The 18,089-nt window shown below is 39.5% G+C and overlaps 1 protein-coding gene across 3 annotated transcripts in view; it reads right to left on the bottom strand.

Moving 5' to 3' along the window:
• The window catches only part of SATB2 (SATB homeobox 2), a 204,349-nt gene that overhangs the window by 45,635 nt on the left and 140,625 nt on the right, over window positions 1-18,089 (bottom strand). For all 3 annotated transcript variants that reach the window (XM_006078174.4, XM_006078179.4, XM_044936957.2), the window contains exons 8-9: window positions 9,061-9,273; window positions 4,310-4,465 (exon numbers count right to left, since the gene is read on the bottom strand). In XM_006078174.4, the coding sequence (XP_006078236.3) occupies window positions 4,310-4,465; window positions 9,061-9,273 (369 nt within the window). The remainder of the gene's footprint in view (window positions 1-4,309; window positions 4,466-9,060; window positions 9,274-18,089) is intronic.

The raw sequence follows: 18,089 nt of genomic DNA on the forward strand, positions 1-18,089 counted from the left end.
TACTTAGGATTACAGTTTGTTAAGTCAGTAAGTGAGAACATGAAATATGAATATATATATATATATATATATTTCTTTTCTTGGTGAGACAATGATAAGGAATAAAGGCCAATTAGTACACAAAATCTATTCTAATCATAGCGTTCATAAAGTATACACCATATTGAAACCCAGTCACCACGAAGAATACATCTTCTATGGAGGAAATTATTTCAGAACTGTGTCAGAAACTCTTTTTCCCCACCGTGGTGGGGTCACAGTTGTGCCTCCCTCTCTCTTCTGCAGCAGGAGTGAGGACTCCTTCATTCCTGGTCCTAGTAGTAGCTCCTGCAGCCTGTGGGCCTGGAAGGCACGTGGGGCAGGAAGGACTAGTAGGGGTTTTTAAATCCTGGTGGCGATGATGAGGACATCCTACAGTGTCATCCCTTCAGAGACCCCCCACCCCCTATGCCCAGGTCACTCCCTCTTTTATACCAGCAGACTCTGGGGTTGGCTCTTTCATTACCACAAACTGAGCTTTACAACCAGGTTGTCTATTTCCCTTTTTTGCAGTGTTTCAGCTTCTCTCTATCTTCCTAGTAACAGAAAGCAAGACCCTCCTGTCCCACCAAAAAAAAAGAGAGAGAAAAGAAAAAAAGAAAGCAAACCTAGTGCCCTTCTAACATTTTTATTCATTTGTTTTAATTGTTTAATGAAGGCAAAGTAGAACAGGAATAGGTCCATTCCCATTCCTCTACCTACTCTATTTCCACCCAAACCTAATAGGAAAAGACATATGTAGAGTTGGCTCTTTGGGTGTAAAATAATAAAGTTTCACTCTCCTTTCAAAATAAAGCCAACCTCAGATCAACCTCAGCATTCCATGAGTTGAATACTGAAAGCAATATGAAAAAGAGAAGCAGGCAGGAGAGGAGAGAAATAGTGAGTTAACATCTGGGGAAAGGGACAGCTGATGTCAACAGAAAGAAATGTAGCTAAAGATGCTGTCACGAAGCACATGGCCATCCCTGGAGCACTGCAGTGGGGGTGCCACACAGGTCACTGTGTTTGCTCCCTGCTGGATTTCCATTTTCCAGATCACATGTGATAAACTGCACTTGGGGAGGAAGGGAGAGTGGGAGAGTAACTACAGAATCTGAGGGACTGGGACACTGAGTTCCTGTAGTCACTTAGACTGCACACTGGGGTGCTTGTTCTCTGGGGGCCCTTTGTATGTAGGGCCATGCTGAAGTTGTGAGGGAAATGCCATATGCCTTTACACTATGGTTCCTACTGAGGACCCCCACTCCTAGTTCACAGAGAACAACCATTGACCATAGTTCATCCCATCCCATGAAGACCAATAATCTGAATATTCTGCAGAAAGAAAAGAGAGTCTTCAGAACCCACATCCACATCCACACACACACACAACACCTAAGATTGATCCTAAATAGAAAATGAAACAAAAGTAAAAGGTGAAATGTACGTAGGCATACTTTTCCCCCTGCTTTTCTTTCTTTGGCTTCTCTCACATGAAGAAAAGTGCCAAGATCAGACCGGAGGCACTCAGTGGAATTGGATGATGGGCTGGCCTGGCCATGACAAAGGAGCCGGAGACCAATTAAATGAACAGGTGGTCTTCAACCCTACAAATGCACCCTTATGTCACCCACACACTAAGGAAACACACACTTTCCAGTAATATTGTTTCCACCAATAGGACTACAGGCATAACTGCCAATGTTTGTCACTCTTAGCTCCTTTTCTGAACCCCTCCTCCAACTATGCCTGTTTTCTAAACTCTTACAGCCCTCGAGGAAGCCCTTGCCCCACCACTCTCAATCTCTAAAAATGTCCTCTCCTTTTCCTACTCTTCATTCAAAGCTTGCCTAACACACAGGCAGTGTAAGGTTACTATTTTTATTATGATGACGGCAATTCATAGCAAGGAATGAATGAGATTTAATGGAGGGTTCCTTTCTATTTTAAGACATGTAAAAAGGAAGAGGAGGGGTTAGTATGTGTGTTTGAACAGGGCCTTCTAGGCTCAAACCCACTCCAATAGGAACAAGAGTTCCTATTCAAGGTTCTCCTAATTTTACCTCCAAGAGAATGGAGTACCCTTACTTCCTCAGTCACTCCATACACACACACACACACACACACACACACACACACACACACACACAAAACCCTTATGGACATGTACCAAATACAAGTGCAAGGTACAACATCATGCTGTTGATTTCATTAAGGATGCTTTTTATCAAGCAAATGCCAGTAGTACTTACAAAGCAGAGTGAATATCTTATGTTAAATTGCCTTTGAAACTATCAGCTAAGTTTATTTTGTTTGACAGTGCCGTTTTTAAGACACTTAACACCTGATTTGCAAATCTCTGTCAGCTGTTTACAAATAAAGTTCCTTATTCATAAATGTGAATGAAATCACCACCCTAATGGAAAACAAACAAGAGACAAAGCATCTTATCTCCATTTAGGCTCAATCTCACCTTTTAGCACATCAGGTCCTAGAACTAAATTTCACTCCAAGCTCTACAGAAACAGGGCTACTGAGTTCTGCAGGCAATAAAAATTTGGAGAGCTACATTTGTGCCAACTGGCAAACACAGTTTTCAATCAGCCACCTGAACTACTTGGGGAGGCTGGAGTCAACACTATTTTCAGAAGCAATAGTGCCAAGTCAACAGGAAGATGACAAGCATTCTGAATCAAGTTCTTAGACTATGGCCTTGAGTTTTTCTAGAAAGCAGCTATAAAAGGAGGACTGAGTGCAACTTTGATATTTACATCAAGTCACGACTACGGGGCAGGTTTGCAAAAGCAATTGTGTAGTTTTATACTTACTGCACATTTACCACATATGTCCTTTATTACACAGTGGAAAACCATTAAATGCACAGTAGTTTTGCCAAGTGGCATTATGCATTTAACAGCTTTATTCGTTTAACAGCTCCAACTCTCATTATATTTTGCCATGTGGTACATGGGATTTTATGCATTTAACAGTTTAAGAAGGCTCTATGGTATTTTCTTTTCATGTATTTCATACTATGATTGGACATGATATCTTAGCCAACTACATTGCAATGATTTCATTGATGAGAGAAAGAATAATTTGGAAAAATCATGACATCAAAATTGAATAGGGAAAACAAATATTTCAACCCTCTTCAAAATTGCTGAATATTCTACTGCTCTTTATTAAAATCTGAAAAATAATTTAGGTTACTGCAAAACTACAGGTAAAAAAAGTCTATTCCCCAAACCATATAATTAGTAAACACAGCATTTAGCTATCATTTTAAAAACTTAATTTTCATTAAAAACCATCTTGCTTAAAACATATTCAGTAACTTCTTTTCTCTACAGCACAAAGCAGATCTGTTCAGGAGAGGATGGGCCATTTTACCATTTACATATGTAGGGATGAAAGCATTTGTCATGCAAGCCCACAGAGGCAATCAAGCTCTGAATCAAAGGACTCTCAAAATTAAGCTTTAACTAACTTGTTTCCTTCACCTTGCATCTGAGTAATTGTTCAACCCAGAAATAAAATAAGTAGGCACCTCAACATAACCCATTCTAGGATAGGGCAGTAGTTGTCGCTTTAAACAAATTGAAACAGATAGTACAGCCCTTCAACTGTTGCTGCTTTCAGAAATAAAAAACCTAAGCATCTGTCTACTTTCTCCCTGGAGCATTCCATTCCCCACAATCGCAGCACTCTGCAAAATTGTACTGGATAAGCTTCTCTGTTTTTCTGTTAAAAGATCTCAGCACTTACTCTGCAGTCCCCAATGTGTGTTTTCTCCTGGAAAAACAACTGCATTCTCTACATAAAAGAAACACCTGACATTGCAAGGTGTCTCTGGGGCTGGGTTGAAAAGCAGTTATTATAACAAAGTCATCCATTCCCCTGGTGGGAATAAGAGAGGTGACGAGACCTGGCTAAAACTTGATCTCAGGAAGATGCTGTTCTGAACACACCAAGTTTTGCTCAAATACCCAAAAGAAAGAAAAAAAGCATACCTAGCAGTATGCAGAATTGGGAGAGATATCCCTCAAGGCTGATTCTTTTTGAAAAAATTTTAAAAACTTGAAAAAAAATCTGGATTTTGACTTAGTCTTTATTGTGAACTCTGATGGGAATAAAAGCAAACTGTAGCGCAAAAGGCAAGAACGTGACAGGTTCCCTAGGGATTATTATTGTTATTATTATTATAGGAACAGATGTATTTTTATTGGTGGGAGGAGGAGAACATTCTAATTCCAGCCTCACTTTTGCTCTTTAAAAATCCACTCACCTGACTTTTATTTGCAGCCACTTTGGCAAACAGGGCTTGAGACACCTTGGCCCTTTTCATCTCCTGTTGGATCTCGTCATAAATGGCAGCTGTGATGTTGACGTTGGCGCCGTCCACCTTAATGGGGAGGTCTGTTGTCGGTGTCGAGGTTTTGGCCTACCAAGAGACCATGAAAATAATAATTTAAAAAGTGCTGCATTCAGCCCAGCCATCTGTGCAGAAATTATCAAAGGATTTCAGTCAGCTGATGCCAAACCGCATTAGCTACAGAGGGACACTTCCTGTCCATTATTCTAATCAGGTTAATTGTGATTGGAAATAATTGCAGTGCATTCCTATAGGACATGCAGAGTCCTGTCAACCCTGTTGTTCCCCTCACAGTAGCCGAGACGGTTCGCAGGTAGGATGGCTACTCCGGGTACCAAACTCAAGCCATCACCTAACTGCAACACAAGCATGCAGAACACACACACAGTTACTTTTTTCCTTCTGAAAACAGAACACCTTAGAGGAAGAGTCAATCTTCCAGAAAAAAAAAAAAATGAGTAAATGGGTAGAGGTCTCTAAATAATAAATTATTACTCAATTTAATGCACTCCCCTGAGTCTCTCTCGTTCTTTATTAAAGCTTTACGTATGTCATTTGAGTATGTATGGCTTCCCCCCATTATCATCATTATGCTACCCAGACAGTCACCTAATTTCACCTAGGAAATCAGTGGAAATGAAACAAAATTTCATTTCATAAAACTAGGCTTCAGAATGCCTTTGAAGTGCTGTTTTCATTTTCTTAAACTCATATTGTGGTTTTATGTATTCTGCCATGCTCGTTTTAATTGAATGATTTCCCATCAGCTTCAGAGACAAATGAAGGACAATATAAAAGATGTCTGTACTTCTTGGAGTTAGGATAACCCTAAAATGTTTGAACCTACTTGATCCAGAAAACTATGGTGTGTAAGGAGCAGGAGCTGGGCAGCCTTCTCAGAACCCAGGGCCACCAGACAAAGGAAACAGTTTGTCCCCACCCTCAGATTCCTGAGCACCGCCAGCTGATTTGGTCTAAAGCGAGCTTTTCTCTTTTTGTCCCCAACCACCCTAGAACCCTAAACCACTAATTTCCCTCTGTGGATGTCCTGAGCTGTTTCCCCACTGGACTGATAGTATGCAGGGTTTAGAGACATGGCATACAGTGTGGACACCATGGGATCATTTTCAATGATGTCTTGAAGCCAGGGTCACATCCTAACTTTAAAAGAAAGCTTTGGTTCCTACAAGCACTCAGTGACTTCTGCCATTCTCCTGTGACCTTCCTGTCTCATACTGTTTTCTAATTACTGAAAAGTAATGATAAGAATAACTGATACACATACTTTTTATGTGCCAGGCATTCCAGAAAGTGTTTTACTTTTGTCATCACATTTTATTCTTTTTAAGAACACAGTGAGTTAAACATTATTATTTTCACTTTAGAGATGAAGACAACTGAAAATAAAAGAAGATAATTTGCTGGAAGGATATGCAGCAGCAAGTGAAATAACCATGATCTGAACTCAAGTCTCTCAGGTTCCAAAGCACAAGTTCATGGACCACTGTGCTACTCTGCCTCCAAAACCTCCAGTTTACACTGGTGCTGTTTTTATACTTTTCTTCTTGCCCTGGAGTTTCAGGTCTTCCCATAACACTCTAATCCTCTCCCATCTTTTTCAAGAAGACTCCTTTTTCTTCTTAAAACTTCTAGTTAATCCAGAGTGTTTTCCCTACTGAGTGCATCTTTTAGCATACCATTTCTGCCTTTCTCAATGCAGGTTTTTTATTAGCCTCACTGACTTAACATCATGTTAACTAACTGATCAAATCTTTTCTGGAACACTGAGAGCTAAAGTTAAAGCACAAAAATATATGCTTAGGGACCCAGACCTTAGAATCAGGATAATCAGAACTGAAATCCTAACTCTACCAACCATTTATATTACCTTATATGAGGTATTTAACCTACCTAAACCTGAGTTTCCTTATCTGTAAAATGGGAACAACAATGCAAAATGGTGAGGATCTAAATCCATGCAAAATATTCACAATACATGATATAATAAGTGCTCAATAAATGATCATTCTTATCCTTCTCTGTTGCTTTGTTATCATTAAATGCACTGAAGAATACTGGCCTGTTGAAGGATTATTAGAAGAGACTGTAGGGGTTGAATTTGAAATTTCTTCAATTTGTTTTAAACCAGTAATAAAGTGCTATTGGGTCTGGAAAATAATCTCCATGGACCTATGCAAGACCTTGTGTGTGTGTGCCCTGGAATGCTGGCTCCAACTCCAAGACTGAACCAGTGGCACCTCTCTGGCATTTGTTTGCACAATGAAAGCCTTACAGTAATCTGTATCTACACCACTGAGACAGTTCTATAAAGAATTTTGATTAAGTAGGTAATCATGAAATGTTTTAAACGTCTTTAATAATTCTCTCAGTGCTTAACCAGCAGAAAGAGAAGGATGTTCCAGACAATGTAAAACTGTCAGTGCCATGACCATGTTCTCAAATATATTTTGAGAAAAAATATTTAACATTTATTTTCAAAAATCTCCAAACTGTGAAATTAAATGATCAATTTCCCTGTTAAACTTGTCTCTAAAGGACACCTTTATCTAGGGATTTTCTTCTGCTCAAAAAAACAAAATATTGGCCTTAACTGTGTAGCCTTGTAAGTTGGTCTGGCTCTGAAAGCTACCAGGTCTTTGAAAAGATGCCTAAGATATAATCTTGTTAGAAAAATATTATGAAGGAGTGGAAAACAAAACACACAGACATGTGTGATTTTCTAACAAGAAGGAGTGACTTTCTGAGAAAAGTTGCCCAGTTAAATGGCCATGAAGCATGGCTGGATTCTTCTGTAATAGCTTAATGGGCTTCAAAAGTGGCAAAAATGTTGGTGAATTTAATAGAAGTAAATATTAGTGCAAATTAACAACTCGCCCAACTCAATAGCTCAGCATGTATGCCCCAAAATTTAAAAAAATAAAAGTAAAAAAACTTGGCTTTACTAGTCCAAAGTAAGCAGTCAAGCGTCTTAGTTTTGGTTTAACAGTAACTAAAATTCATAATTCACTAAGGTCTAAGTATCACAATTTGGCAGTTCATGATAGAAAATGATCTTCAATTAAAAATCTATTGCAGACTGTAAAAATATAAAGAGAGTTAAGATGTGTGGAAAAAAAATGAATGTACTTGAAAAAGCTCAAATATTTTTATTAGAATAAAATTCTGCTTAATCAGTTCCTTAGACATTGCCAGAAAACAAACTCCTAAATCCAAAACTATATGTATCTAAGCCAAAAAAAAAATCACATTTTCAGCATACCCAATTTTCTGATTCGTACAAATGTACAACTGTTAAATATTTGGTTTGAAAACTATAACTCAAGAAGGAACTTGAAACCATGCCAGCAACAGTAAATGAGATGACTTTACTATAAATCCGCTGATTAGTAAAAGTTCACGGGAAACACTGTGCGTGTGCATTCTTAGTCGCTAAGTTGTGTCTTACTGTGATCCCAGGATTGTAGCCCGCCAGGCTTCTCTGTCCATGGGCTTTCCCAGTTAAGAATACTGGAGTGGGTTGCCATCCTCTTCAAAGGGATCTATCCGACCCAGGGACTGAACACGAGTCTCTTGTGTCTCCTGCACTGGCAGGCAGATTCTTTGCCACTTATCCACCTGAAAAGTCTAAGGGAAGTAGCTGTGCTGTGCTTAGTCTCCCAGTCATGTCCTATTCTTTGCGACCCCATGGACTGTAGCTCATCAGGCTCCTCTGTCCATGGGGATTCTCCAGGCAAGAATACCGGAGTGGGTTGCCATGCCCTCCTCCAGGGGATCTCCCCAACCCAGGGATCAAACACAGGACTCCTGCATTGCAAGTGGATTCTTTACCATCTGAGCCACCAGGGAAGCCCTAGAAGGGAAGTAGGGAGTGGGCTAAGAAGGAGTGCCCTCAGATCTGAGTTGGAAATGACTCTTGGCTACTTGAGAACTTGACCCTTCAGTTAAAAATTTTTAAAGCACACATTACTATTAATAGATGTATGCATTTGCAGAAGGACCTGAGAACAGAATGCTTTTAAAGCGTGGAGAAAAGAAGGATGGAAAGCTGAGCCAGGATCCTGTGGGAATCACTGCAGGAAAGAAAACATGAAGGTCTACCTTCCCACCATTTTCTACAGAATCACTGAATGAGCTCCCAGTCATTCTGAAATAGCCACAGCACATGCATGCTTCCATCACACACAGCTTCCTCACGGATTTCGTTTCTTTCAGGTTACATCAAGCAGAACTTGGACTGCTCTACCTGTCCCCAGCCCCCAACTACCCTATCTCCATCCAAATAAATACACAACTGGAGGAAAAGCAATGTGCTTCCTATGCAAACTTAGCTTCAACACTAATCCCCTACTCCCTTCTTTGATAACCAAACAGCTGTATGCAGACATCTAGCGGTTATCCTTCCACCTACCCCCGCCATATATGGAAAAATGGGACTTTTTTAAAGGGAGAGAAATGGCATGGATGATACAGTAAAGGATAACCACTAGCATAGTGTCAGAGTTTCACATTCTCTAACCCACATGTTCAGCGGATTAAGAAGTCCTAGAATTATATCTCTTAGTTTTCGAGGGAAAACAGAGTATCAGTGAAGGCAAGATGTTTCTAAGGCAAAGAGTGAAAAGTCAGTGGAGGGAATATCTCACCTGAGGGGTTCGGGAGGAGCTGGGACTGCTGGAGGCTGACGAGACCATGCTTACATTGGGGTTCATGCTCCGCTCTCTCTCATCCTGGTATATGCGGTCCCGCTCCACTTCAGGCAGGTTGAGGAAATTCTGCATGGCTCTCAGGTTTACTAAAAGAGACTGAGATGCTGTCCGAGGGTCTTCTTCCTTCCGCAGAATCTCAGACAACAACCCCTGATTAAATGGAAAAAAAACGTAGGCCACATTACATCTGCAGGTATGTGGTGCGGTTTCTGTCTGGCGCACCCCACCCTGGCACCCTTCCCCTTTGTTTGGTATAACCAGCTGGCTGTGATGTCAAGAACCTCGGTCTAATTCCTGACAGTTCTCAAGCAAGAAGATTTGGAGGGATTGTGCTTGGCTCCTGGGGGCTCTGCGTTATTTTGGACCATTCTATTCTGACACTTTATCATTACTGTAATAATCAGCAGTGTACAGAGATGCCAGCTAGCAAGGTAGGCGCTTGGGAAGAATTGTGAAACTGCAATTACCACCAGGTGCCTCCTACAAGTATTTCAGGAACTGTTAGAACTCTCTCTGCTTGAAACTGGGAACACTTGGCAGTCCTGCTCAGCTTTACAAATCTGCCAAGTTTGGTAAATTTAGTTCCGACATTTAAACAGCATGGGAGATTTACATCGACTTAAAAAAAAAAAAAGTTTGGCTGAATTTCTGTGTGACCGGCCACTGTTTTCAATATAGATGTTACTTGTGGGGGAGAAAAAAAAAAAAGACACAAAGCAAGTGGCTCTAACTTGTGTTAACCCTCTATGAGCTTCCCAATCCACATACTTAATAGGTTTCCTTGCATGTGTACCAGAGGGCACCCAAACCTTTTTATGAGATGCCCTCATGGGGACACTCCAATTCCACCACTGAAGCAACAGAAAGTGTGGCTGCAATCTGGTGAAGGGCCACAGCACACCTCAGAGAACACCATGATAGGCTCAGATACTTTCTGACTGTGTGACCCATCCAAATGGAACGCTTTACATAGGAACTTAATGTTCTCATGTGCTCTGCTCACAGAGAACTCACAAAGAAAAGAAAAATGCTGACAAGTCGAAAGAAAAGTAGTATGGACTCAAGAAAAAGGCTGGAGACCTGAGTTTGGACATCACAGTACTCGAGGCAAAAGCTGATCCATTCCCATCCTGCATGTGCGTGTGTGCTCGGTTGCTCAGTCGTGTCTGACTCTTTGTGAACCTATGGCCTGCTGCCCGCCACGCTCCTCTGATCATGGGATTTCCCAGGCAAGAATACTGGAGTTGCCATTTCCTTCTCCAGGGAATCTTCCTGACCTAGGGATTGAATTTGGGTCTCCTGCATTGGCAGGTGGATTGTCCACCACTGAGCCACCTGGGAAGCCCCTCCATTCTGCACACTTGTTAGATTATCACATAAAGGCATTCCCAGCTAACATCCCTTCTCAGGGCAATATGAGATCAGGCCCTAGGATGATACCTCAGAAAGAGCTAAGATGTTAACTTCTGAGTCTTACAAGAGATGGGGATTACCCCAAATTCTAAAAAGTAGATGCCAAAGATATTTCCATATAGGGGAATATTAATGCAAAGAAATACTATCAGATTTGTAATCTATGGCTAAATAGGCCATATTTGGCCAATAGGCCAAAAGGCATTGGATGTTAAAGAAACACACTACTACCTCTAGTTGGCCAACAATCCTCAGGGTAAGGTAGGCAAACTTTTTTTAGAAGTAATATATTATAAGATAGTAAACCAAATGTCACAGAAATATGCATCTGTGAAATAAACATAGTTATCAGCACTCCAGGAGGTAATCACCACCCAAAACACCATGTAAGACAATTTTACTCTAAGAAACTTACAAAAGGTATGCCATCTGATAGTTCTGCCAATTTGGTTGTCATTACTTTGATTAGAAAAGTCTTTATAAATGGGAATATAATGTGCCACACAATGAAGCTAGAAAAAACTGTTAACAAGTGTGTGTCTGCATGCATACATGCCCAAGGAAAGGCCAAGGTAGGGCAGGTATATACAACTATCCTACTGGTGAAATGATTCTAAGAAAATCCTGATTTCTTGTCATGTTTTCAGAAAGAAGCAACAAGTGAGACACCTGTCTTCCAGAACACGTTATACAATCTAGGTATTAATTCTCTTTCTGAAATTAAAAGTCAGTTCTGCCTTAAGTTATCCTACTTTCCACTTGGACTAAGCAACTTGAAATATTAATAATGATTTGACTTCCCTGATGGCTCAGACGGTAAGACGTCTGTCTACAATTCAGGAGACCCAGGTTCGATCCCTAGGTTGGGAAGATCCCCTGGAGAAGGAAATGGCAACCCACTCCAGGATTATTGCCTGGAAAATCCCATGGAAGGAGGACTACACTCCATGGGGTCGCAAAGAGTCGGAGACGACTGAGTGACTTCACTTTCACTTTTCTTTCTTGCTTCTAAGACAAAAATCTCCAAATTAATACATGCAGAAGCAAGAGGGATAACAATTTTCAACACTACTTTCCTATACACCCAATGGAATACTATTCAGTCATGAAAAAGAATGAAATAATGCCATTTGCAGCAACATAGATGGACCTGGAGATTATCATACTAAGTGAAGTAAGTCCAACAGAGAAAGACAAATGTCATATTATATCACTTATATGTAGAATTTAAAATATGATACAAATGAATTTATTTACAAAACAGAAACAGACTCACAGATATAGAAAACAAATTTATGGTTACCAAAGGGGAAAGGGCAAGGGAGGGCTAAATTAGGTATTTGAGATTGGCAGATGCAAACTGCTATACATAAAATAGACAAACAAGGTCCTACTGTATGGCACAGTATCTCGTAATAGGCCACGATGAAAAAGAATATAAAACAGAAAATATGTATGCACATATATATGAATCATTTTGCTGTATACCACAGACTAACACATTGTACATCAATTGTACTTCAATAAAATAAAAAACTAACGCATATATATGGAATTTAGAAAGATGGTAACAATAACCTTATGTACAAGACAGCAAAAGAGACACTGATATATAGAACAGTCTTATGGACTCTGTGGGAGAGCGAGAGGGTGGGAAGATTTGGGAGAATGGCATTGAAACATGTATAATATCATGTATGAAACGAGTTGCCAGTCCAGGTTCAATGCACGATACTGGATGCTTGGGGCTGGTGCACTGGGATGACCCAGAGGGATGGTATGGGGAGGGAGGAGGGTTCAGGATGGGGAACACATGTATACCTGTGGCAGATTCATTTTGATATTTGGCAAAACTAATACAATACTGTAAAGTTTAAAAATAAAATTAAAAAAAAAATACAACCAATACCAATTTCTAATACTAACAAGATACTAAGATTGGTATTTTCTGAGCTTTCTTTAATGATGAACTCTACACCCGGAGGACAAGCTGGCACTCACTCCCTTCTCTCCTTCTCTCTCTTTCATGGATATGTGTATATGTATGGCTGAGTCCCTTTGTTGTTCACCTGAAACTATCACAATATTGTTAATCAGCTATACACCAATGCAAAATAAAAAGTTTTTTTAAAAAGATAAATAATAGTATAAATAATGAGATGAAAAATTAAAACTCTTTATTCTCTGACCTCCCCCCCCCAAAAAATAAGTAACTTTAGCATTTTACTAAATGTCAGACTACCAAATTTGGAAAAGCTTTAGGATATGCGTGGATATATTCTTTATCCTGGTTATGATGATTATATGTTAAGATCTTTCAAAGGCAAAGTTTGTAAACTTCTTCTGTGAAATTATTTTGACAAATTGTGGAGGATATTGTGGCAAAGGTCTTGTGTGTAAAATACTGAAACAACAAAAAAAATATTGTTCTCATGGACCAGGTTCAAAACTGTAAGTCTGTTTATTCCTAATCAATAAAAAACAAAATCACTCTGAAGGGCAGAGTTCTTTTATTTACTTTTTGTTCAGCGTGGTTTACCTTTTTTTCCCCACATGGAAATTGTGGAGTTCCTACCCCTGCATTTTTTACATGTTGGACAACCATACAGGGAAATGAATTCATCTCTAAGAGAAATCAAGACAAAGCATCCTTGTAAATGACTGCTCATCAGCATCGTTTCCGAAGTGAATGAGACACAATATTTGTATTTTCAGGGGTTGGTGGATATACTGTTGCCTCTGTCTCATTCGCCTAATTGAAGATAAAGTCTCAAACCAACAAGGTGGCCAGTGCTGCCTCCATGAATTGCCCCAGAGAATGAGAACACTGTTCTAAATTATTTACTTCAAGTCTCATCTGTGTAGCTCTGGTCCCAAACAGATTCCTTTTACCTCAGACATGTTCAATAACAAGTGGCTAACTGGTGGGCACAAGAAGAGGTTTAGTTGTTTTGTTGAACCCTCTTCGTTTCGGTTATGTGCTTTTAACTATTTCAACAGCAATTTTTAAAAATATAGCCAAAATTCTGCAGGCATATGAATGTAAAGCATGTTTTATTTAGTTAGTTTAAAATCATCATGGGGTAAAAAAAATCAGAATAAAATGTATGGCATGACTTAAATATACCACAAATCACTCCATCTAATTATCAAGATAAGTAAATGCTTATCATATTGAAACTGTCTTGAATAGAACATAAATTAATAATTTATCCTACATAAATATTTCTAAAGCCCTTGCCACTCAGTTGTCTGGCATTTTAATGATCAACCGGCCAGGGAGGAGGTGTCACTTGGACATTCCCATTATGCAGCCTGAGCTATAGAGAATATGGTGTGGTACCTGGGCATTGCAAATAAAAATATACTTTTATGAATAGAAAGGTCATGAATATTGAGAATGTGAAGACTGAGGGAAATTAATAAATTAACCAGGACATTGCTTATTAAAATTTCATATCAGTAATCTTATTAAAACATATTGTAAGTATTGAATAAAGCGGTCATTAAGTATTTTCCTCATCATAGGCAGCAGAGCCTTCTCAGGGGAGAGATTATAAACAATTCTCTCTGTGGTGTTAGCTGAGGTTGTGTAAGACCAAGAAACATGTTGACTGAAAAGGAGTAAAACAAGCCTCTGCACAGGGGAGAAAGGCACCTTCCACCACAGCTCTTGGGTTACAGGTCACTGACAAAAGAAGGGAGTTGGGCAAAAAGAGCCTCTCACTGGCCTTCTCCCTCATCCTTTAATGGAGAGTTTTGTAAACTCCAAAATATTTCCAGCACCAGCAAACAATACATGAGGCTGGCAGAAAATTCAATAAAAGCAAAATATTTCAAAGTACAAACAAGAGATAATACAATACCATCTAGCTTCATTGCTAATACAGGTTATCTCTAAAGGAAAAACAGAGAGTTGGGGCCAGGAATTCCCTGGTCGTCCAGTGGTTAGGACTCTAACCACTGTTAGTGCTTTCACTGTGGTGAGCACAGGATTGAGCCCTGGTTAGGGAACTAAAGTCCTGCAAGCCATGCAATGTGACCACCACCACCACCAACAACAACAAAAACTGGGGCTAATTTTTAAACAGAAAAATCAATATTCTTATGATTTTTAGTATTCTAATAATACTTATTTGTGATAAATTAAATGACCTTAGAGTTTTTGAATCTGCCATTTCTGTTGAAGCGCTTTCTTATTTACATTATTATGACTTTCATATTCCTTCAACAATTTATATAGTTGGTTCCAAATTGCTAGTATGCAAAATACATGCTCAGAAATATCTGGGAAACATTATCATGACTAGCTCTGTAAAATTTACTTCCAAGGTTGTACACTAGCCCTTGAAACGTGTCTGGGACCTTTGATGGGCCTTTACTTGTTTTAAGAGCAAGAATAGAACCCAAGCCTGGGCCAGGTTTTAGGAAATCTGAGCCTGAGCCCATCAGAACTCCCAGCCACTCCAGGAGAGGACACCAAAGGTCATTACTGACTAGATTTTAACAGATACCTCTTTTTCATACCTCTCAGACATTAGAAATTCTCAACAATTAGGCTATATCTCCCAATGATTACCTAGAAAACCCCCAAATTCAATATACATATTGCCAAGGAATGACAGATCAGTCTATTAATTCATTTCTCATTTGCAACTTGGTACAAAGCTCATAAGGGAATGGGAGGACTCCCAAGACGTAGATTCTGCTGCCAAGGAGTTTACTATATGGTGGTTTATAGAAGTACAATGTAAAAGATGATGAGTGTCATAAATTTCAGATAGAACTAGTACCATTTCAGTTCAAAAGAGGGTGAACGTATTGCCAACTGTGGTATTCAGGGAAAACATTTTGGAAGAGGCGGTACTTAACTTGGCTGGGATTTGAAATGTACATAATATTAACAGGCAGCTATAGACATGGTGGTGAGGCTCGGCAAACAGGGAGACTAAGTGAAGGATTGGACAGTATTAGAACATTTGAACAAAAAGAAAGAGCATGACTAATCCAGAATATCAAAAGAAGTTTCTGTTTCCTTAAAAGCTTAAAAAAACACAGTACAAAAATGGGTAAAGCAGTAGAAGACTTTCTGAAGTGAAAACAATACAGTCCACATTAAAAGAATTCTGAACTATTGGAGTATACACAAACTAACCAGCAAACATTACCCCCCAAATGAAGTGATATTAGGTAATCTGTTCAGCCTTTTTGTCACCTGCAACAAATTAGGCTTTCAATATGCAAAACATCTTCCTTCCAGAAAAACAAATGATCATGATTCCATTTAATTTTAATTTAATGAGGCATAATTTATTTTTTAAAGTGATATACACCAGGTGTGTGCTGAAAAAACTGGCCCAGCCAAACCCTAGTTCTTCTCTTTGGAAAAAGCCTCAAACTAGCCAGAGACTATTTTCATTTCTGTAAGCTACATTTCTGTTCACATACTTGTTATAACATAAACTTTTGAAGTAATTCAACCCCCCAAATACTCATATATCATGTCACACAGATATCATATCATATGCACAGTATATATAGTTTGAAAACGTTAGGTTTCAACCTAAACAAATGATGCCATAACCAATGAACAAGGTTAAAAGGCACACACACCCCCATATTACAGATTAAAGTTACAGAAAGTCAGAGGTGGAAGGGGTCTTGGGACCCATATGGGCTAACCACATATCCTGCCACCCACCATGACCCATCACATAGTTCCCTCAGAAGGTACTCTTCACATTTTACCACCCCTTTTCCATGCTTATCAGTTAGTCTTAACTAATACAATTCTGAAATGTCTGATTTCAGCTGACATGAGCCAAGAACTAGTATCTTCTTATGAAAACCAGGTGATACCAAATTCTTAGCCTAATCGTACAAAGTGAATGCTTCAATTCCAGTGGTTAATGTACAGTTAGTTGAAGCTGTGAACTCAGTTACTTGGCTGAACAGAGTATTGACATCCTACCCACTGAAAGCTGACCTAACAGAATTGGTTCTTTCCTAATCTCCAGTCTCATTTCCATCCAGACACTCCTGAGAGACATTCTCCCCTTGGCTCACAAATATAAACAGGTTTCCCTGGCTCCCATATTCATAATCTACAACCCCACTACAAAGCTGACTGCTGAAATTCATTTGCCTTATGTTAAAAACTACTCACCTCCCCCATCAGCCCCTAGAGCACTGCTTAGACATGAAGGCAGAGTATTTAGTGTGATTTGAATAAAAGGTATACAGGGCACAACAATGACAATTTGATTTTTATTATTAAAAATGATGTGTTAAATCCTCAAAGAAAATGTCGTTATTGCATTAGTTTAATAAAAACCTCTCTTTTATTATAATATTTCTTTATTAGCAAAGACAGCCTATGCATATAGCACTTTTATATGATGGGGGTGGATAGAATTGAGCATTTAGAGGGACTCAATGTACTCTGCAAATATAAGTGCATATACAAAAGTAACATTTGCAGACAAATGTTCATGCTGTAGAGATGTATTCTGCAATGCACTAAAAGACTATGCATATATCTGTATATGTATATATGCTGCAGTTGGCAATACTTTCTCCCTCCTCTGAAGGGAGATGGCACTAGTTTTATCTTATATTTATGACACTTAGCATCTTTTATATTGTGTAACTATAAAACCTCTTTCTCCCATCATATAGTCAACTCCTTGGGAGTAAAATATGTATATTTTGTGCTTAGTGGTTAGTTGGGGATATACAGACATATAGGGCTTTAAGAGAGTACCAGTATTTTTTTCAGTTTTCTGGAAGTGGGAGTCCTATATTTGCTAAATAGTTAGCAGCTAGCCTGATAGTGAAGTTGCTCAGTCGTGTCTGACTCTTTGAGGTCCTATGGACTGTAGCCTACCAGGCTCCTCCCTCCATGGAATTTTCCAGGCAAGAATACTGGAGTGGGTTGCCATTTCCTTCTCCAGGGGATCTTCCCAACCCAGGGATTGAACCCAGGTCTCCCACATTGTAGGCAGATGTTTTACCATCTGAGCCACCAGCAAAGCCCCAGCTAGCCTGATGGACCATGTTAAAAGCCTAACTCACAACAGTCACTCAAGATCTTCTCTTTCAACCTATTGAAAACAAATAAGATAATAAATACTGAAATTTGGGGCCTTGCAAACCCCGCGTTAGAACAAATATTCCATGTTCCCCAAATCTACAATTTATTAAATGAAACAGTCCCCTCACAGACAGCTTTCTTTCTAGTATATGCAGTAAAACTTCATTTGTGCCACTTGCCACATCAGACTGAGAAGGCAATGGCACCCCACTCTAGTACTCTAGCCTGGAAAATCCCATGGATGGAGGAGCCTGGTAGGCTGCAGTCCATGGGGTCGCTAAGAGTCAGACACGACTGAGCGACTTCACTTTCACTTTTCACTTTCATGCATTGGAGAAGGAAATGGCAACCCACTCCAGTATTCTTGCCTGGAGAATCCCAGGGACGGAGGAGCCTGGTGGGCTGCCGTCTATGGGGTCGCACAGAGTCGGACACAACTGAAGCGACTTAGTAGCAGCAG

The sequence above is a fragment of the Bubalus bubalis genome, chromosome 2 (genome assembly GCF_019923935.1).
Source record: "Bubalus bubalis isolate 160015118507 breed Murrah chromosome 2, NDDB_SH_1, whole genome shotgun sequence".
NCBI lineage: Eukaryota > Metazoa > Chordata > Mammalia > Artiodactyla > Bovidae > Bubalus > Bubalus bubalis.